Genomic DNA, 22,449 nt, shown 5'->3' on the forward strand with positions numbered 1-22,449 from the left:
ACAGAGCTTGCTGCTGGGTGAGGGGCTGTCAATGCCCTGGACAGGAATGTTACTGTTCCAGTGAAGAGTCTTTGTGGCAGAGCCTGCTGATGCTGCCTCCTAAGCTCATCTCAGCAGTGGAGTCACATAAAGAAAATTCAGACCTTGGTGATAGGAGTGCTTTGGAATAGTTAAATACCTGATACACACAATGTTTTCTTGTCCAGAGTTTATTTTGTGTATCTCCTCTATACCCTGTATGCCATTCCCAGGCACTTAGAAAGGCTGTTCTAGAATAGCGATGGAATTAACTCAAACTCCTGAGTCTAGGGTATATTTTTCTGCATTTTGCAGGTAATTCCATACTCTCCATTAATTCCTGTCAGTGAATTCCATATAAATTTTCTCTAATAATACTGTCCAACAGATGCAGAAGTCAGCTGTGTGGGGAAGCTGTAACTTTTCCATGTAATTTTTCAGCAGGAGCACACTGCAAGACAGACACTCTCTGACAGACTTCAGTGATGACACTGGATTTCCATGAAAATTTAAACCTGTTAACTGTGTTGATATTCTCTCTCTTGAGAATTGCACTTGCAAGCAATTGCACAGACAGGTAGCTGGATTTTTAAGTGCCTTTCAGATACCATACTTCCTCATGCTGTGTTTGCAGCTTGTTTCCTTCAGCCCCAGTCATACAGAGGTTTCAGGCTGTAGCTATCTTCTCAAACACTTTATAACTAGAGGTTTCTGTATGATTGGAAACATGTTTTGGGCTTCACTCAACTTTTCTGAAAAGCGATCATCTGGAAGTCAGCCTGAGGTCCAGCTGTGTCACATGGATTTTCCCTGCTTTCTGAAACCAGCTGTTCCACTGCTTTTGAAGTTTCTGGGTCCTGGGAGCCAGGACTATCCAGGGCATCACCACTGCTGTTGCAGTGGAGAGGGGAGACAGTGTCAGGGGGCTGATCTGAGGCTTTTCCTGGAGCAGGTGGCAGGGGCATGGACAAAGGAAGATTCATCATGTAGAAGATGTTGCCCAGACGTCGGGACACCTTTAAAGACAAAAGCACAATTGTAGGAATCGCTTCTTGACCCAGTGCTTCAGCATCAAACATCAAGGCTGACTGTTGAGCAGCAGTGCCAGGGATATCCAGGAGATCCCAACTGTCTCAAAGGGTTAGCAAAAGTGAAAAAAAAAAAAAATCTCTTCCATTTTTCTATCTCATATTTTTCTTGGCCTAGGTTCTTGTGGAAGGAGCTTGGCACTACTCAGCTTGAGGAATGGCCCAGTGGTGCTGGGTCTCCTCTCTAAGAGGAGCCCTAAAAAACACCTCCTCTTAAAAACATCTGCTCTTAGGTGCTGTAGCACCCATGGGACAGAAGAGAAGCAAACTGCCAATCAGGAGCAGGAAAGGTGATTTGAATGACAAAAGAGTGAGAGAGAGCAAGGGGTTAAAGAAAAGGAAAAGAACCAAGCAACAATAGAAACACACAGAAAGTTGATGTTGCTGGGTGAAATTAAGAGCAGAAAACTCGAAACCTACAGGGACATGTAAGATTATATTCCCAGAAAGGCTGTAGAAGCTGGCTTTTAAAGCCAGGCTGGAGCAAAAGCAAGTATGTAGCAGAGCAGTTCTTACTGGCTGGGAAGGCAAAAGAGGGTGAAACTGAGTTATGTCATCAAAAACATCCATTTTCTATTTCTACCCCCAGTCTGGTTTCCAGTGTTGCATCCTGACACACTTTGTCTCAAGCTGCCAGTCCTGACCTCTCCTTCGTGAGCAGATAGAAGCAAAGAATATTCTTGAGTGACTTCTATTTAACCTAAGTCACCTTATTAATGAAAAAAAAAGTGGTTAAGTTTGAGAAAATGTCATCCTTTTAGCTTCTGACTCACACCTCTAGGACTTGCCATCTTGGCATACATTTAAGGACCATACCTGAGAGCGGATTTTTAATGCTGGTCCGAGTTTTAATCCCATTGTATCCAGGAGATGTTCCTCTGTCAGCAGTGGAAGGGTTTCTCCATCAATAGCATGGTCTCTAAATGCCTTACGAAATGATAAAACACATCATGGTGTGCTAAAACAGACTCCATTGGTTCTTTTTTATGCTTAACCCTGAGGCACAGACAAAAAGGGAGGAAATAATACTTCTATCTTTAAGGTCACTTGCAACTGTAGCCATTCTGTGACTCTGTGATCTTTGTATTTCTCTTTTAACTGCAGCCTGAGGTTTCTTGTTCAGGTGTGTGGATATCAGCACATTTTCCTGTAGTTTATCTCCTTGTTCTTGGCAAGTGGGAGCTTTGTAATGTTTCAGTGTTACTTAGTTCTTTTTTTGTTTGTTTTCGGAAGTGAGCAGCTTGCTACCAGGGAAAGAGTAGTGTAAATCTCATTAAGACTTCACCAAGAATATACAAGATTTCAAGCTCTTTCATTTTTGAAATAGAGTGATGCCTAAAAGAGCTCAGTGACAGTGTCTGGGTTTTACCAATAGTCAAGAATGCATAATTGTTTTAATCTGCTTAAAAATTGTGCAGTACCAATGACTCCAGCTTGCAGCAGAAGTGCAGGTAACCTCTCAGAGGACTGGCTTTGCCTTTAAGAAACAAGTTTCATGACTTTCATAGATTGAAAGGCAATGAAAACACCAGTGACACTTGTAACCCCTAACATTTACACTTGTTTGATGACCTTTAAATATAGATGGTCCTAAAAGATCTGGAAAGGTGATGGATGTTTATAATCACCTGGGCATAATCTGAGCAGCCTGGGAGGCTCATGATGAAATTGTGCACATCATCAACAGTCCACTTGCGAATGTCTTCAATGGAGGAAATGTCTTCTCCATTCAAGATCAGGCCATGTGCTCCTTTGAGGAGGAAACACAAATGTTATGTTTGCAGAGCTTTGCTGACAAATCAACAGGAAGCAATAGTTAACATGAAATTTTTCACTCTTTTGCAGAATCTAATCTATTAACAGCAGTGTGTGGTCATAGATATAGGAGTCCTTGGCACCAAAATCAGTGGAGAGTCAGTAGCAGCTGATTCTGGAGGGTTTCATTCTGGTGGCTTTTTCTGTTTACTGCTGGCACTGTATATTCCAGTCACTGTACACACAAATCATACTGCAGCATTTTCTCTAATGAGTACATTACCCAATGCTTTTCATTCTTTAGGTTTTATTGTTATTTTAACTAATATTTCAGTAGAGAAGAACCAAGCCTTTGCTAACCTACTGTGAGTTAGAAGGACATACAGAAAAATTATGGTCAGAAGAGAGAGGCTAGCTCACAATTACATTCAGCAATGTTGTTGAATAGAAATCCCTTAATATCTACTGTAAAAGACATTGTTTAGTGGGGGACTTGGCAGTGTTAGGTTTATGGTTGGACTCAATGATCTTGAAAATCTTTTCCAACCTAAATGAATCTATGGTTATACATTTTTCAGTAATACAGAATGTCTGTGGTTCTGCAGGGCTCATCCACTGGCACTGGTGCATTACAAAGCTTTAGAAACAAGGATTCTTGCACAGTGGCTGAAGTCTGTTCTTGGTGAGGCCAAACTTCAGGAATAACTTTGTTCTTAAATGAGTGCAGCTTCTAAGGGAATTCCTTGCCCTGTTTAACACACAGAGCTCATAATGTGTCTATCTTGTGCTGCTACCTTTCCCCTGACCATCAGAAGGAGAGGAGAGAATGCAGCATATTGAAAAGAGTTGCAGGGAACCCAAAATGCTGCCAATTTAACAGCTTAGGGTTGAAATACGTGTTGTCCCCAGGGATGGATATAAGCAGAGGATGACATCCTGCAGCAGGGTAGGGCATGGCATAGAGCATTGAAAAAGCTGAGAGACTGCTTTGTGACATTTTTCTGTGTCCTGCACAGTAAAGCACTGCTACCTAAGATGCTGAAACCTCAGCAAGCAGCACAGTTTGCAGGTAGGGGAACCCACTCTTTACCTCTGCTGATGTGGATTTACCAAATCACTACTATTTCCAGCATATGAACTCTACACTTAGTTGCCGTGAGTCTTTCATACCAAACATTTGCTTGAAACAGAGGCAGGAATTAAGAGAATAAAAAAAATAAACATAAATCATATCAACATGCACTATTAAGTGTAACCTTGACAAACCTGAAGGTAGCAATGGGTTGCTGGGTACTGGAAATCCATATGGTAGAGATGAGAATGGGATTGCAGAAGGGTACATGTATTTGTCATCAAAAGCAGGACAGGAGCTATTTGGTTCCTTCTCATGTGTGTTTGTGCTATTGGTTTCAGCAGACATTTCCTGAGGAACACAGTTTTTTCTCAAGCCTTGTTCAAACTCTTTACAGTTTTTGGTGACTACAGAGGGCTCAGCCTGGTTTTTGCTCTGTTCATGTTTGTTTGGTATCTCCACCTCTGCTTCTTTCTTGTCTTCTTTCTCATCATCTGCCACAGCTGAGGCAGGGTCTGGAGCTTTGTCATCAGCAGGGTTCTTTGTGCCATTGGCACTGCAGTCTGCAGTTTTATGATTCCCAGCTCTTCTCCCTGGTCGACGTCCCTTCTCCCTTTGCAAAGTGCTGACTGGAGGGTATGGGCTGGTGGCCATGAGCATGCTGTTGCCATGGATTTCATCCAGGCTGGCACGATGAACATACAAGTCACTGGGAAGGTGACCTTCAGGTAGTCTGTGCCTGCCACGGAAAGCAACAGGACTGGCTGGCATCCCATGGTAAAGGAAAGGTGCTTCCAGGCCCAGCAGCCCTTTCCGATGAGCTTTCTCCATTTCTTTTTGCTGAAAAATAGCACTCATCTCCATTTCCATCCTAAGAGACACAGAGAACACAAGCAGTTAGGGCAGCTCAGTTCCTCACCAGCTTTTTTTTTCAGTAACAGACTAAAACTCAGGTTACTGAATAGACCAGGGTGCTGGTCTTGTTCACTCTCCCCAACACTGCTAGGTATGAGGGGTCACAAACTGCAGGAAGAGAAAATGTATACCCCATGTGATGCCTCTGGATAATATTTCAGACAAAAAAAGTGTTGCTTGGACATTGGCAATCCAGGCATTAATTATTATTACAGTGATTATGCTTACTTGGGATTTGGAAAATTGTATCCACAAAGCACAGGGTCATATAGGTCAAAGCCTAAAGCTAAGAAGTGACATTACCAATCACAAAGTCATACTAGAAACTGGAAAATGGCAGTGGTATTGTAAGTGCTAAAGGACTTGAACAATATTATCTATGGAACCTGTGCAAATATTCAGAGTAAGTTAATATGAGTCTCCGGAGTAACATTCCATAGTGTTTCCATCATAGCACCTAAGCATGGTTCTGAGAGTGTGCAAGGGTGAAATCCTAGGGTAAGTGGAAAAGGGCTTGTGGGGGCAGCCAGGTCTTTAAAGCTCAAAGAGCTTTCTTAGCTCTGCAATGAGGATAGCAGGTCTGAGAGACTCTGGCTTGTAGGAAGCTTCTCATGAATGTAACATTAGTTTTATAGTGTGAGGAGTGCTGCCACTCAGTACTGTGCTAAAGCCCAGTGCAGGAGTAGTTGAAGTTAGAGCTCCCCTATGGAACTGGTGTGGCTATGAGGGAGGGTACTGGTGGTTACTTAACCAGCTACTGATTACACTGAAACTGGTACAAATAACTGGGGTCTCTATAACCACCCTGACATTCAGAATATTTGGTTAAACTGGGAAAGATGTCCACCCTGGCAGGGTGGAGTTGTAGCTACTCATCCCAAGGGCTCAGGTTTGAAGCCTAAAATGCTGTGTATGAGACCACACAGCTGTGAAATGTAAATTTGTTTAGTTCAAGGGATGAAGTTTGTGGCTTATTTGTTTCTTTAAGCAAGCTGAGGGGTTTAGTTCTTTTCCTTACATCATTTTAAGGCTAAAAGAAGAACTGGGACAAAAAGAAAGTTCAGAGCTTTAGACTTTAGGAGATAGTGAAGGGCTCTCTGCTTCTCTGGGTGACTTGGAAAAGTATCTCAATCATTAAAAACGTACAGAAAGACTGTGGCTATTAATTTCTGGCTGTCTTTGCTGCCTTGATCCTGGCATGCACCTCAGAGCAAAGCTTACTATTGATTACCTGGCAATATTTTGCTTTTGAACCAGTTCCTGTCTTCTGGCCACAGCTTCCATGGATTCTGGTTGTAGAAAGCTGTATCCTTAAAGGGAGAGAGGGGGAAAAAAAAAACAAACTTCAAATTCACTGTTTTCCTCAAGTAAATGCACAGATCCCAGAGCAATGCAGAGAACTTCAAGCAGCTTTTTAAAACTTAAACTGTGTGCTTCAACTGGAAGCTGAAATGAAGTTCAGATAAATCCTGTTTCTGTTCATTGTTTGGGAGTATGTGGGAGAAACAAGAAGTGTCTGCAGGATCAGGTCTATAGTGAGGTGTAGCTGCCATTATCTGTAACAGAAAGAGACAGCAGGGTGGTTTTATTTGGCTATTTATGCCTTTGAGGTACATCCAGCTGTTCAGAAAACAACAGCCAACTGTTAAGCAAAGCAAACCTGCTCCTTCAAGACTGTTTTCAGCCTAGATGTTGTAATGTAATTTTAAATTACATTTCCTTTTGAGGGAATATCTTGTTTGCCATCCACATTGTGGGGAGGGAAAGCTGAAGCCAGGAATTCTTATTTACAAATCTAGGTGGCACCTTTTGATATTATCTCTTTGTATAAAGTGATGTGTAAATTTATCTGCAGCATGATGTGTGCCACAGTTGTGATATCCATCCTTCCCCTTAGAGCTGTGCCCTGTAATTCTCAGCCTTTATTAAAAGCACTTGTAGTTGAATAAAATGGCATGTGGTATTATGAGCAAAGAATCTGCAGTCTGAAAGCAGCCAGTGCCTCTACATGAACCAGTTAAACATAGCAAAAAGTGGTGTTGATTGGACTCATTTGCTTAGCCACAGCCTCCTGGTTTGGTGGGAAAATGTTTGGAAAACACAAAAGGAAAAAGAGAGAACTCAAACAAGCAAATGATTTTTTGTATTTGACCCATCTAATAGATGTATTTAGACTGAACTTGGCCCAGTTTAGAATCTCTGGTAGGCAGACAGCCTCCTTTCAGTGAGTCTTTCAAAAGAAATTATCTGTTTATTGGCATTATCAACAAAAAGTAGTAGGTGTAGTAGGTGTAGTTTGCTGTAGTTTGCTTTCTCATTTGCATGCTCTCACTTTTCAGGATGCAGATGATGCTTTGTTACCTGGGCCTGGGTAAACACGGTTGGACAGGATGTTTGGCATGTTTGTGTGCTGTGGGACTGTGGGTCCAAGGTGGGATGCTAGGTGGATTTGTCTTGGGTCAGCTGATGCCATCATTTCAGAGGAAGGTAACAGATCTCTGCCAGGGAAAAAAAAATACATTCAGTCACAGAAAGGATATTGTTTAATTAAGAATAATCTGTATATACTCAAGTAGGGCACATGTGCAGTTATAATGGGTGTTATAACAAAGAAATGGTGCAAAATACCTGTCTACCAGTCGAGGTTCAAACTGGGAAGGAATTGCCTGCATCCTCTGCTGCCCTGCAGCCATCAGCTGAGGGTTTACTGCCATCAGCTGATTTCTCATCAGCATCTCTTGTCGCTGCCGCAGTTCTGACACAAAACAGACACAGTTCTGGTGTCAACAGAGTAAATTAGAAAGTGATTCTGTTTGCAGCATAACTTCAGCAGGAGGGTTTTCTTCCTCAGGTGTCAGCATTTTCATATTTTTAGAAAAATCTTGGTATTAGCTGGAACCTAACTAGCTGTGACATAGCAGCTCTAGAAAGAAGAAGCTGTAGTGGTGAGCCAGGACCTCAGAAAACCCAGTTATGGTTCTGGTTGCTGAGTTGCTGTACAACCTTTACTCTTCTTCCAAATGCTTAGCATCTCTTGATCAAATTCTGGATGCTAAAAATTCCCCATGTTAACTTTTAATTACTGTAGTTCCTCTAGTTACTCCTAAGACAAATTTAAAATATGTTTTAAAGGCATTAAACCTGTTGCTGGCTGTTTCTTACACAATGTACAGATATTAGATATTATAATGACAGATATTACTATAAATAAATGCACAGTTAGGTTTCTTCCTGCTTACCTCCTGCTGCCATGCCACTTGCTAATCTGTACAAATGCTTTTCTTCCAGTGCTCCTTGTTCCCCCAGGATAGACATTTTTCTCATGTGATCTCGTGGAGTCATGCTGCAAGGAGACAGGCACAACTCCTGTTATAAATTATTACTTTGCAGTTTGCCTTTAGCTTGCTGTGATGATCCTATTCCATTAAAATTCCATCCTTCTCTGACAATTCTACCTTTTGATCAGGGATTTCTCATGTATTTTCACATTTATGCCAGATTTGCTTATTTCCTGGCTGCAATGTGTTTAATTTTTTGATCATGTTGCCCCTGCTTCTAGCCTTACAAAGTCAATGCCTGTGATTAACAGCTTTGGCATCATAAATTCCAGCTGTGGGACCAGTTGTGTTTATGTGACCCCTGCCAGGGCAATGGTGGTGTGCAAGTACCAGTGAGATTAAATACAGCTTGAGATGTTAGTGGTGTTATGACTACAAGACAGATCCAATTGCTAAGTGGTTTATTTACACCAGTTACTCAGGACACAGAAATTCCTAAGAAATAGTAAGCATGAACAACAAAAATTCACTTTTTAACAGCCAGTCCTTAAAAAAAAAAAAAAAAAAAAAAAAGAACCAAACTTTAAAAACTGTTCATTATCCAAAATCTGATGGAAGTCAAATCCTCCATGTTGTTACCCAAGCCAGTTACAAATTAGAATAATCATGAAAACTCCTTTTATTGCCTTTGACCTGTTGAAGGGTTACACCTCTAAGGGAAAGCTTAGATCTGCTTCACATGCTTCAGCAATTTACCATTTCCTGGGAATGGTGAAGATGTGTGGTCTCAACCCCAGAATGAGTTTTCCAGGAGGTAGGCTGCATAGTCAGCCATGGAGACTGATAGAAGAGTCTCTACTTGGACCACACCCCATTTTGTTGCCTCAATATTAAGTGTCCTTCACATTTGCTAGATCCTGTGTTGGCCAAGATTCAGGTCTTCCTGGAAGCAGTCAAACCTGAGAGCAGCACCATGTCCTTTGTTCTTGACACATATATCTGAAGATGTGTTTCCATTTGCTTTTTTTTTTTTTTTTTTTTTTTTTTTAGGGTATTTTAGACTTAAAGAGGTTTAGGATGCTGGGTGCTTCATGAAGAGCATTTGAGCTGCCAAAGTGCTTCTGAGCTGCTAAAGCATTTTAAAGCTCAGTACTAAAGGGATTTAGTGCTGAACTAAACTTCACAGCAGCTCAAAAAATAGATGGCAACTGGGATGATGGGATTTGCCATGCCACAGTGGTCCAGAGAGCCATTTAGGTGGTTTCCTTTCACAGATGAGTAGCTGTGTAAATACTCTGGAAAACCAAGCTGAATTTTTAAACTTTGTGTTAATGTCTTTACAGCCTGGCTTTTGCCTGGTGCACCTGGCTAGAGAATATGAATGTGCAGAGCAACCAACAAAGGTCCAGATAGACATGGAGAAATCAGGAGGTTTATAAGCTTTTTAAGTAAATCAGGAAGGAATGTAAAAGCTAATATGAACAATAACAACGTTTTGCCTGGCAGATGACTGACAAGCTGTAGCATTTTTGCTTTTTAGGAACTGCTGGAATTCCTCAATCTCCTGTTTTAGTCACAGCTGTGAATGTACTTTCTTCTGGGGAAGCTGTTTCTGTGTGGGGAAAAAGCATACAAGTGACAGACACTTTCCTTTGTGAGGCCTACATAGAACTTCTGCTGTTGTATTAGCACCCCTCCCTCTATTCCCCCAAAATCATACCTGTAGCTGCAATTATTTGATACAACCTTGATGTGTAGAATCATGGAAATCCTGGTGGGAAAAGACCCAAAGCCACATGGGATCCTGTGTGCCCTGCCTGTCTGACAGACACCTATCACCTACCAAGGAGCAGGAGCTGTGGTTAGACACCAGTAGCACCAGAAACCCTGTGGTTTTCTCTCTATATCCTAAACAGTTCCCTAAACAAGTCTTGGGTTTTTGTTGGGTGTGCAGTATGGGAGAGCTGGGTAGTCTCACACATAGCTTCCTTTCAGGGCTGAAGCAGAAGCTATTTAAGAACTTTCTTAAAATATTTCTGTTTAAAAGTGAGGTTTTCTTGTAAATGCTGACATTCTCACTGAATATAGGGTACCATATACAGCAGCATGCATAGTGGAGTTGATTTATATTTATTGATAGATTATTATCCATTAGATGACCAAGAATCACAGAGCATCACTTCAGGCAACATGCCTAACATAGCAACTTGTCCTTACAAAAACAGAATAGGTTGGTTTGATGTGGAAAAGGTACAGTATTGACAATATCATGGAATAATATGACTTGAGAGTTCATTGGTGTCTTCTTCCACTCAAGCTGTAGCTTACTGCTTCAGGTGACCCATTTTTTGAATCATCATGAGCCAAAAGGGGAGGTTTGATTCCTTAATGAAGTTTTAACTGAAGTTGCTTCATTAAGTCATTGTTTTTTTCATTGGTGTGCCAGTCAATCCCATCTAACTCAGCTTGGATTTTTTCTCAGATATATCAGAGTATCTCTAGTGTTGGTGGTAAGAGCTTTCAGATGTTATTTCCACTGAGATTCTAACTTCCCCAGCTGAGTGTTGTAATATCAGTATGGTGTAAATTTTATTTAAAAGGCATATTTTTAATGTATATATTGTCTGCATTAAATTCCTTGTTTATTTTCCTGAACGTCCTGTTCAGGAAAGTATTGGATTGATGAGGTAGAAGAAATAATTTAATAACCTAATGCAAAGACTTGTATGTAAAGCTGTGTCAGGAGGACATCCTGGACTTGACTAATCTCTATTATTCCATTTGGAAAACCACCTTTTTTGGTTACTTAGCTGGGCCTCTGACTCTCAGGTCAAACTTAGGCTACTTAAGGTTCATAGTATTTTCATAACAATTCACATATTAGAAACCAGTATCACCAAAAATGAAGATCTCAGAGGGAGCAGGGAAAGTATACTTCTGATACATATGTTAGCTGGGATTTGAGAGTAGCTGAAAATCTTACATCAGGGTTCATATAAATTCATACACACCAGCTGTCCAGCCTTACAGTCATATATGGCTCTTCTCTGATCCTATTGCACAAATCCTGGCTGTACAGCACATTACAGGGATGAAGACAAGTTAATCTCTCCCTTTAGACTCTTACCCTTAGCAAACCCTTCTTGGCAGCAGGCAGAACCACTCACCCAGTACTAATTCTGTCTCAATTTATTAGATGAGAAGTGGCAAGACACGAACTTCATGAACCAGAAGCATCTGCAAATCTAATAATGGTACATGCAGTTTCAAAAGGGCTGGAGCAGTCTGCCTGTCTAAACTGATTGCACAGGCAAAACACACTATTGCCTTATGTATAATACAGACCTGATGGAAGTTTATTCTTTTTTATAGCTAAAGATATTCAGATTTCAGTAGCTAATACTGCTTTTATGCCCATCAAATGAGCACATGAAATGAGCACTTTTTGAAAAGCAGTGTTCAGCATGCATTTTTTTTTGCACTGGGTCCACAAAGTGTCTGGAAGAAACTGAGTGTTTTATGAAATGCTAAGGTAAATATGTGTCAGAGAAATCAGTTAAACATATATTATAAACTTGCTTATGGGTGAAATATGATGAATGTCATGCATAGTTCCAGTTGGCTCCCTTTTTATAAAAAGCTGCCCTGATTACATGAGAAATTAGATGTTGTTTTAAAAAAACAAATATTCCATTATTATTAATACTCTTTTGCATCAAAGATTCTTGCCCTAAACCTGGTCATAAAGCTAGAGATTGTATTTACTCATGAGCCTACAATCAGCAAAGTAAATGACATTTGGAAAGTAAGAAAGCAATTATACCAACATTATGCCATAGAGGACCATGAAATTTGTCTTCTTAATTGGGTAAGGTACCACTGGAGAGGCTGTGGGGCTAAATTCTAATCCTGGATACGTAGGCACAGACTGCTCATAGACTGGGATTAGAGGGTAATCCTAAAACTGGATTGAGAACGATACGTTCCCTGAAGAAAGGAAAATAACTATATTTATACTGCCTGTGCCAGCCTGCAGAGCTTGCTCTGCATACCTTTACAGGGCTGAAGGCATGGAGGGTGCACTGATTTTAGCTGATAAGGTTGCAAGCAGCAGGTCACCCCTGCTCCTTTTAAACATGCTGCTCTCAGTAAGAAATTAAGGCCCAGTAGAGAAGAAGTCAATCCTTCAGGAACTAAGTGAAATTCCTCATGGGAAGTCATTCATCCTGTGCCCACTGGAATGGCTGGGAGCAAGGGGAAGCTGCTGTTCTTGTGTGCTACTAAGGCAACAGCCATCTTAATGCCTTGGCTACAACCAAAGGTGGGGATACATTGTGGTGAGCACAAACACAGAGCGAGAGCCCTGAAAGCCTCCTGGTTGAGACAGACAGATGGTGGAGGAGAAAGAAGCAATCCTGCCATTTGATATGGATTTGGAGGGACACAGATACAGGTGGGAACTGTGCTTAGCACTTCTCCCTCTGAGCTTGGTGCTGTAACCACAGGGCTGCTTGCTGCAGAGCCATAGAGCTGGTGTTACTCATCTGTGTTTGTGGCAGCACTCCAGCTGGGACCACACTGAGTGCTTTATGTCATTTATAAAAACTAAGTAAAATTACTAAGCAAGAACTAATGAAAATAGTGTTTGTAGCAGAACAAGTGTGTATCATTGTACACCCACCCTGTATCCTGATAAACTGGTACATGGAGAAGCTGTTTACAAGGGATGGATCTCTATTACATCATTTATATACACAGAGATAAAAGCATGATGTAATTTGTTTTCCTGGTGGATTTATTTCATAATTAGGGATGACATTTGAAACATTATCTTCTTGTCTTTGATTCTTTTAGAAGTCTAAAGATTAAGAAATGTGGCATGAGTAGGGAAACTAAATGCTATTTTGCTTTTTAATTCTTTTTACTTTTGAAGCATTAAAAAAAGAAGTTTTTTCTTCTATTTTTAAGTTTTGGAAATGAAAGTCTTGAGATGGAAAGCTTTCTGATCATTGGACTGCAAGGTTGGTATTTCCAAAGGAAATGCAGTTGATTTTTAGTCATTGGATTCTAGTGGGATTCATGTCTCACTTTAGCACAAAATACCAGTGCAAATATCAACACTTCCAGTGCCAAAAGCAAGCAGGGAGTGGAAAGAGGGACAGGTTTTAGGCAGGCCATTCAAAAGTATTTTTATTTAACAACTCTTTAACCTCACTGGGCGAGAGCTTGAATCTAGAAAACTTGTACTGAATTCTCAGCACCTTCTCTCCTCAATTAGGCTATTAAATATTGCAGCTGCATTTCTGCTGCAGCAGTATTTTTGCAGCAGACTTTCAAAAATCCTCTGATAAAACAGAAAACTGCATTTGATGTGTTTATACCACTAAGCTAAAACAAGATGGTGTGGATTTTTATCATTAATCATTTCAGGTTTGCTTTCTCTATTACAAAGCAAAAGATGGCACAGACTCATCACCAAAAATATTTGCAGGTATATGTAAAATAAAGAATGTAAGTCACAGGTATCAGATACTAAACCCACTGTTATTTTCCAACATCATAGTTAAAAGTTTTACTGCAAACTTTTTCCCCTTGTGAGATTCACATGTGAAGTTGCACACCTGGTCCTGTAAACAGGCTCAGAAATCAGCATCCTGAACAGACAAAACATTTTCAGCTCCAGTCTGCAGAATCAAACCATTGTAAAATTATTTGAGTCAGGACTGCCTCTTTCTTTCACTCTTTGTTTATCTCTTGAGCAGTGGGAAGATACAGAAATTCAAATATTCTGTAACTGAGGAGCTTGAAATTTTATCTCAACATCATAGTGCCCAAGCCTTTCTCTGTCCACAGTTAATTCCACCCACATATGCAGATAAAAAGCAAGGTGTAAGGAACCCTCATCATAATTTTTGACAAGATATATCACACTGCATACATTGGTGTCCCACAAAGCTGCTAGCACTCAATTTGGGTGCAGTGGCTTTGCACACAACCAAAATTTTAACTAACGTGGGTACATCAAACTGAAAAACCAACTGTATCTGTAGCCTTGATTAATTCTGATTGCACAGTGATTTAGAAAATCCACTGCTCCAGGAAATATCCATAAAATATTGAGCTTTTCCTGTTTTACTTTAAAAAGACAAGTGAGCCCAAAGATTAAGCTATATTTATCAACAACCAGTTAGCTTTTAAGAATATTTTGTTACAGTTAGATAAGATGCTGAAACATTTGTGCAAGCAACTCAAACTCTATCCAAAATTTTCTAGAAAAATGCCAAGTATGCAATGACAATCCTTCCCTAAGTGAAATAGATCTTTTCCATTTGTGAAATAGATCTTCAGATGTTTCAAAATTATCAGGTTTATGTCATAAAATATACAGTGTTTCCACCTGAATATGCAGGGTTATTTACTTGTAAGAATACATACAGCATGTTCTGAGAAATCAGAATGTAATTAATGACATACTTGACTTTTTCAGTATCATCCCTGCCTGTTCCCAGCCTCACTCTCCACAGTTCAGTGCTGCTGTTACAGAAGGACACCATGAAGGAGCCTGCTTTGATCTGCACTGTTTCTATCATGAGGTCAGTCTGAAAAAATCATACACCTCATGGTATTGCTTAGCAGATGTTGCATCTCCATTTACATTACAAGTTAGCACTTATTTCATGTATACTTACATCTATTGTGAAGACCTTAGTTTGGGGTAAAATTGAAGATACCATGAACATCCAAGAGTGGGTTCCTTCACTCTAAGTCTTCCTTCCAAGCTGTCTCAGTAATGTGATTGGCAGCTTTTAAACCACATCAAGATTAACATGTCAAAAACTGCCTTAACTAACGCTGACTTGACTTTAAATACAAATTCAACTTATCTTGATTAGCCCTCATCCCTGCTTCTAAGCCCTACCCACTCTGACATCACAAGGCCTTCTCCAATACCACCCCCTAACCAGGCTGTAAAAACATAATTACAAGAAGAGCACTGCACTGATCTGATAAACCTATTTCACATTTAACCTGCTAAGCTGTTGTTAGCTTTTAAGATGCTTGGTGCATTCACTTGAAATCTTCCTGTTCCAGCAAGAAATATGAGAGATGGTTAATGATTGCCTAGCTCCCATGCATTGTGTTACTTATTTATCCTGAATTTTAGGAAGGGTGCACTTCTGACCATTGGCAAGCAGCTCCCACCCACCCCTGTTAGCCCAGAACTGTGCATCCGATTGGATTGGGGGGAACTAGAAGATGGAAATCCTGTTAAGCATATTGTGAGGCTAACACAGGGATCAGATGGTTATACTGCTCAACTCTTTAATTCTCCCTGTCAGTGAGTTAACTCTCAGGATGGGTGCTTAGTAAATGACAGATTTTAAAATGTCAGGGAGTGGTGAGTTCCTTCTGACATCCATGTCAGCTGATGGGGCATCAGGGTTCATGTTTGTTAGTCCCTAGTACACCTGCCTAAAGTCCATCAAGTGCTTGCTGCAACAACAAAAAACTGCCCCTCATCCTCTCTCACATTCTAACAAAATGCCTAAACCTGGAGAAAATGGACTTACTCCTGTTGAGAATCTCCCCCAGGAAAGGGTTATCATTGGCAAAGGGATGTAGTTCTGCTATAGTTCAACATGTCCTTACAAACCCCAAATTATTTCCATAATGTAACACAAAATACATATATAGTCTCCATAATGTGGGATTATTTTTATTTTATAAAAATGACAGTGACTCTCTGAAGATTTTTATTGTAAATACTATCATGGTTGTTTAGTTGCTGTCTGGACCTTTTTTATAAAGAAGCAAATCACATCCAGAATAATTGTTTTTAAAAAATCCAGTATTAGGTTTTAAAAAATAATTTTTGAACTTCCTTTAAAAGAAATATATTAGAGACCAGCTAATAAAAGCTGAGAATAATTTTCACATGGTTGTCCAAGCCTCTGTAAGTGGAGGCAGACAAAGAATCAAAAAAGCATTCTAGGCTGATAGATAATTTTCAGCTTGTGTTTAATCCACTCAGTCTGTAACTGTGACTTTAAATGTGATGAGTAGATACAACCCTGGAAAAAATTACTCTGCTGGAAGTTTTCAAGATTTTCTGGGTAAGGCTGAAGCAAATGTATAAGATATGGGGTTGCCCAAATAAATGAAAAGCTAAGTCAAGACTCTAAGCATCCATTTTTCATCAGATATTTTAGTCCATGTGAATCAATTTTTAGGAAAACCACAAAACATTTGATACTCGGAATAATTACTTCCTGAGGTAGAAATAAAACCAGCAGTCTGATAAGGATATATATTTATTTTTTTCCTGGTTTACCTATTGAGGGAAGTTTGTAGTGAGAGAGAGATGTACTTCACCAGACCCCTGGCATTTAGCCTTTGGTTTCTGGCACAGAAGCAGCACTGCTGTGTGCCTTGGTGAGGTGTGACAACATTAATTCATCAAGATTCTTCAGTGGTCCCCCTCTGGACAAGCTCTAGTTGTTCTTGAGTGGATTTCACAGGCATCTGGCAGGGTTGTGTTTCTGAATCAGGCAGTGGTCTGGGTGTCTCTCAGCAATCTTGTTTCTGCTGATCATCCTCACCAACAGGAAAAATGGGAAAGCAGCAAAGGAGGGAGAGAGAGGGACATAGGAGATGAGTTATGAACAGAAGAAAGTCATGTAGAGCATATCAAATTGATCTGGGCTTTAGTGTGTCTATTAGTGTCACTGTTAGCTAAGATGGTTTAGGACAGTGTAGTCCCACTTTATCCCCTTTGCAGAGAGGAATCTGAGAGTGAGGAAACACTCTGACACTCAAATTCCTCTGAGCAAAGGGGGCAACTGCAGCCTGACAGCTCCTGACACCAGATTTATACTGTTGCAAAAGATGGAGCTGGAGCCACACCACCTTCTGAACACTCTGACCCAGACTGGGTTTACCCAAGCTGTGCAAAAATCTCCAAACTGGAATTTACCCATCCAGCACAGGATGCCCCAAGAGAGCATCAGTTTACCATGGCTCTCAAGAAGTGGAGAATGCTACCAAAAAACCAACAGCTTTTGGCAGTCTCTGTGCTATTGTAAAGCAAAATTAAGAACAAAGAGGCTTTCTTTCTCAATTAATTTCAAGAGAAATAGACACATTTTTCACAATTCCTGAAGGGTCAGGGTTTGTGGTGTGGAATCAGCTTCATCAGATTAAGTCTTACTGTTGTCACCAGACATTTTGTCAGCACTGATTCAGGTCAGAAGTTTGTTGTTTTGACAGAATTAGTGACAGACATGGCCCAGCTGCTAGGATTTGTGGTCTTGGAAGGCAAAAAATTAAATTAGATGGTTTTATTACCAGTGGAAGATTTATGTTATTTATTGAAATGCAATGCTGGGATGGATTTCTGTAAGCAGAGAACCTGCTAAACTAGAGACTAAGTAGGTTTTAATCCACTGTTTCTAAACACTGCCTGTCATAAGTGAGGAGTCTGTCAAAGAGAGATAATCCTTATTTCTTCTCCTTATGAAGTTCACTGAAGCAAGATTCACCTCAATGGAGACAAAAAGCAACAAAATGAGCTGAACTGACACAGAACTTGGCAAATGGCTCCTTTACACAGCTCACCCAAAATGTGTTCAGACATAGAAAATTCTTTAGCTGAACCTCATTCTTTCCATGTTTTCCCCAAATGGTTTAAACAACAGGAAGCACAGGTAAGGACTAGGATGAGATCCACAGAATACAAGAGGGAGCTTGGCTGAACCATCCAGACCCATTGTACCAGATGGTACTGTATGGAAGCAGCACTGATCCTGTGACTCTCTTGATTTCCAATTAGGTTTCTAGTAATTAATATAGTTTGCAGGCCTTGCATGAACTCTGCAGATTACCCGTTCATGTAAATGATTAACTGAAAAGGGATTAAATCCTGGCATAAGTTCAACCAAAAAGAATTTTCCAGCCTGCAAATCTTCTCCATCAGACTAGTATGTTGTAATTGTGAATGAAACATCATTTGTATTTGTGTAGTCCCAGTTAAAAAAACGAGTAACTCAGTTGTCAGAGTGTTAAAAATATCTGCATTGTGAATATAAATATATGTTTGCTGTGATAGATCTTTTAGTCATGAATTTTATGGAAATCAAAATGCATATTCACTATGAGATAGTTGGAAAAATGTACTTGTCATTCCTATGATTTTATAGTTGGTGAGGTAAATTCTGGCTTTGAAAAAATTAATGCTTTCCAGGTCTACAGTTCATGTTTAGCATTTCATGCTGGTATACACAAGGCTGAAGTTCTTACAATTAATGGCAACAGGGGCTGTCAAACACCTCTGCTTATGACCAGTTTCTTTAGCACCTGCACTTGCAAGATTTTCCTGACAAGTGTGCAGCCCCTTCAGGTCAGGCTGAGCCCACCCTTGCATGCCAGAGTTTCATAGCTTCTTTATGTTTAAAAGGGTCAAAGTACTCTGAAATATCAAAATCTTTCTCAGCTGCTCCACCCCTGAAAAGTCTCAGTGAGTTCAGGGGTCTGTTTAAGCCTACTCAGAGGCATGTGTGTTTCTGAACCCAAGGTTTTGGCTGATTTTGTATCTTCTCAGTTCCTCTTCAAACTTTTCCTGTGATCAGTCTCTGGTTGAGCACAAATATGGAATGAGGGAGTTGATTTAGTTTTCATAGCCCAGTGAAAGGCATTTTAAACAATGGCCTTGGGAACCACTGCAGGCTGATGGGCTATTAAAAGCAGAAGGTCAAACATTTATTTTGTGGGAAATGATGAGAATACTCAGATAGTTTGGACCAAATTGAGTCCTCAGGCATACACACTGGTCTCAGGGCAGGAAAGTCTGAGTTTGCTCCAGGGAATTATCAGTGTTGCAGAATATTTCTGAGAGTATAAGAAAAAGTCTTTATCCAGATGAGCTGCTGAGCTGGACCTGGGAGCCCAGGTGACATTTCCTGACCTAGGTTCTGCAGAGCACTTCCCTCTGCATTCTCAGGGAATGGTCCTTCCAGCCCATTGTGTGTGCAGTCTCTTCTGAAGGTTTTTGTCTGTCCCTAAAGCTAATCCCTGCTGCTCTGTGAATTCCCTGGGTGTCAGGAGAGTCAACATCAAGTTGGTGGGTGACACAGATCCTGGGGTGCTGGCAACATGCCCCCAGTGCCAGCTGAAGGCTTCTCAGCTGTGTAGGCAAGACTGAATTTTGTTGCTTTAGTGATAAGGGGTCAGAAATGGGTACAAGCCAAAAGATGAAGGAAAGGGACAGGGCAGGAAAGAGAGGATGGAGAGATCTGTGTAGGGCATGGTTTGATGTACACGGCTGGGAAAGATGAGGGCAGTGAATCTGGTGCTGGAACAGGCTGCTCTTCCCCTCCTTTCATTTGGCAGCAGCTCCTGGCACGTGTGTTCTGAGTCAGCACAGCCCAAGAAGCAAGGCAGTGGGCACTGGCAAACTCAGCAATGGGGTAATAAGCAATTTTCCACCTCCAGCAATTTCTTGCCCTGTGCAAGTCCCCACTTCACCTATGCAGCCTACAATAATTTGAGCAAGAGAAGCCCAGGGAGGCTGCTGCAGGCAGTGGCAATTGTGCAGAAGGGGGAAACAGCAGCAGAGATATGTGGTAAGAGAAGGAAGGAAGAATGCCTTGGCTGTGATTCTGTTTTCTCCCACACTGGGGAGAACAGTGGCTTCAGTGGGTGTGAGCAAAGCTGGGGAAGGGAACTGCCTTAGGTAGGAGCAAAGAAGGGTCAGTGTGTTTCTTCATGCTCCAGGACTCAGAATATTAAAAATTCCTGCTAGATAAATATCCAGAATCATTAAATTCTACATAAAGATTGGGCCAAGTGCCCCTGTGGTATAGCTGCAACCACTGTATGACAGCAAGGATGGGTTTAATCCAGTGTGTTTGGATTCTGTGTTAATCTAAAGAGATGCTTGGGGTTTTGGTTTTCTTTGCTGGATAGCAAGGGGCATCCAAAACAGAATTGCTGCTTTGCTTGGTATTCATTGAAAGAGACACTACTAAAGGGAGAGGAAATCCCCAAAATGATACTCAGTGATTAAGTACATAGAATATAGGATTTCAGTGTTTGCAAATCCTTTTTTTCAAATGAACTTGTGGCACTAATCCTCTAATGGCATTATTTCTTTGGAATATATGCCGGATTAAGGAGTCACAATGAGGCAAAGTACAGAAATCCACATTAATCTCTCACCAGTGGATGCTGCGTGGGATGCAACTTGAACTATTTTGTTCCCAAACTGGTTCTGTTCCTAACCTTGCCCCAGGTCTACACAGAGGGGGAAGAGCAGATATAAACAAGTGTGACACTGAGCACTTGACAGATGGTCCCAAACCATTTAACTGGATAGAAAGGGGAAGGCATTTATTATTTTTAAACTCCAAAAGCTAAGCCTGCCCCATGCTGTCCAGGATGTACTGCAAGGAGCAGACTCTCAGGTCTGTGAGACAGGAGCAGGACACATGTTCAGAAATATTCCAGGGAGGAGACAGCAAATGACACCTCAAGGCCCAGCCTGGCAGCCAACAGGGGCATGGCTGGGCCTGGCCATCATCTTATATTGTGTGATCACAGCACAGCCAGGGCCTACTGCAAAATAATGCTCATGTTTTCAGCCCAGTGCAGCCATCCTGCTCCAGTTACCCTGCTTTGTTTTGGAGTAGCCCTGTGGTCCTCTCTTCCTTCCTAACTGCTGTAAAAAAGGTCAAGGTTTGCTTTCTAGGAAGAAACTTGGTCACTGCAAAACTGCATTTCTGTTCTTGCTGGATTACAGGGGTGCTCTGATGCTGCCAGGAGGTGTTTCCACTGTCACTGAACAGCCTGAAGTGGGGAAAGAATTTCTGAATGGGCAGTGCATCACCTAGCACACTGATGTCCCAGCAGTCAAGTTAGCTCAGCCTGACCACTGTAATCAGTGCTTAACACTCTTAAGGACCTCCCCAGTTCCAGGGAACAGAGATTATCAGATATTCCCATTCTACATTCTCATGGAGCTGCAGTGGGCAGTGAGTTTCTGGGGACAGCAGAGCCTGGCACATGGTCACAAACACAGTTGCCTTGTCTCTGTTTCATCCCTGGCACTCAGTTGTTATGCACAAGTAAAGATGAAAAAAAGGTATCACAACCAATGAATTTCTTACCAACAGAAATGCTTGGGATTTTCCATAGTCTGCAGAGCTGTGATGCCTGACCACGTGAAGTAGTGGATTTATAGTGAGATGCAAGTTTCAGAAATTCTGACAGAACGGCTACTCCTGATGTCAGAAAACCCTAAAACCAACTTGGAGATCCTTTTTGTTTGTTAATAGAAATGTGCTTTCCATTCCTGCAGGGAAGGACACTTCATTGCTGCATTTCCGTGCATCTTTTTCCTACTGTAAACCTTTCCCAGCGTGGTATTTCTCATGGGCAGGAAGGATCCTGATGTTCACTCTAGGTTTTGATCCTCCTAGCCTTACCCTGTTAGCTCCTAGCAGCACCTCGTGCCTCATCCCACCCTGTCTGAATTGTTTGGATGTTGACACACTGAGCCAAGCCCATCCTCTTGGCTGCTGGCTGCTCAGCTGCTTTCAGAGCAATCATTACATTTGTTGACCTGCTTTAGCATTCCCCACCAAGAGCACTCCAGTCTGCAGGTGTCTGCAGTGTAAACACACCAGCAGAAGGTCTGTTGGATCTCAGGAAGTATAAATTTTATTGCAACAGGGGCAGAAAAAGGTGAGCAGGAAATGATAAGTGAAATGGAGAGTCTGCCATGCGAAGGGAGACAAGAAGAGTTTGGTTGGTTTAACCTATAAAATTAAAGACCTCAGAGATTAAAAAGAATCATCAAAGCTCAAGATTCAGCATAAATGGCTGTAATTTTAACCTAGAAACTGTAACAGTCACTGCCATGGAAATCAGATCCTAGGGCAGACAGACAAAGCAAGATACAGTGCAGCTCGATGTATGAAATGATAATTGCATCATAATAATTGCATTATAATGTTGTATCACTCTGTTGTCTACAAGCAGGTGTGCTGGATGATGCAATGGGACCTCTCCTCTCATGTCTCCTGTTGCCCTGAACTGAGCACGAGTGCATTAGTCCTGTATTTCTTTTTCTAACTGAGCCATGCTATGTCCTCCTGACTCCACGGCTTTGCTCAGCCTCCAGCAGTATTTCTGAGCAGTATGGACAAAAGGGGTGGGAAAACAAAGAGCTTTTCTTCAGGTCGTTGTGTAACCTGATCTAGAAGGTGACTCAGCCTCTTCTGAAACCACGGCTGTTTCGGGAGGTGCAGTGCTTTGCCTGCAGTGCCCC

The 22,449-nt window shown here is 41.2% G+C and overlaps 1 protein-coding gene across 1 annotated transcript; it reads right to left on the bottom strand.

Annotated features, from left to right (window-relative positions):
- Nucleotides 1–761: 761 nt before the first annotated feature.
- SAMD7 (sterile alpha motif domain containing 7) lies at nucleotides 762–8,190 on the bottom strand. Its single transcript, XM_008501491.2, has 8 exons — nucleotides 8,088–8,190; nucleotides 7,477–7,603; nucleotides 7,210–7,346; nucleotides 6,080–6,158; nucleotides 4,128–4,804; nucleotides 2,735–2,856; nucleotides 1,923–2,033; nucleotides 762–1,034 (listed from the first exon to the last, which is right to left on the bottom strand). The coding sequence occupies exons 1-8, from the start codon at nucleotides 8,188–8,190 to the stop codon at nucleotides 762–764; spliced, it is 1,629 nt and encodes a 542-aa protein (XP_008499713.2).
- Nucleotides 8,191–22,449: the final 14,259 nt, after the last annotated feature.

The sequence above is a fragment of the Calypte anna genome, chromosome 9 (assembly GCF_003957555.1).
Source record: "Calypte anna isolate BGI_N300 chromosome 9, bCalAnn1_v1.p, whole genome shotgun sequence".
Lineage (NCBI taxonomy): Eukaryota > Metazoa > Chordata > Aves > Apodiformes > Trochilidae > Calypte > Calypte anna.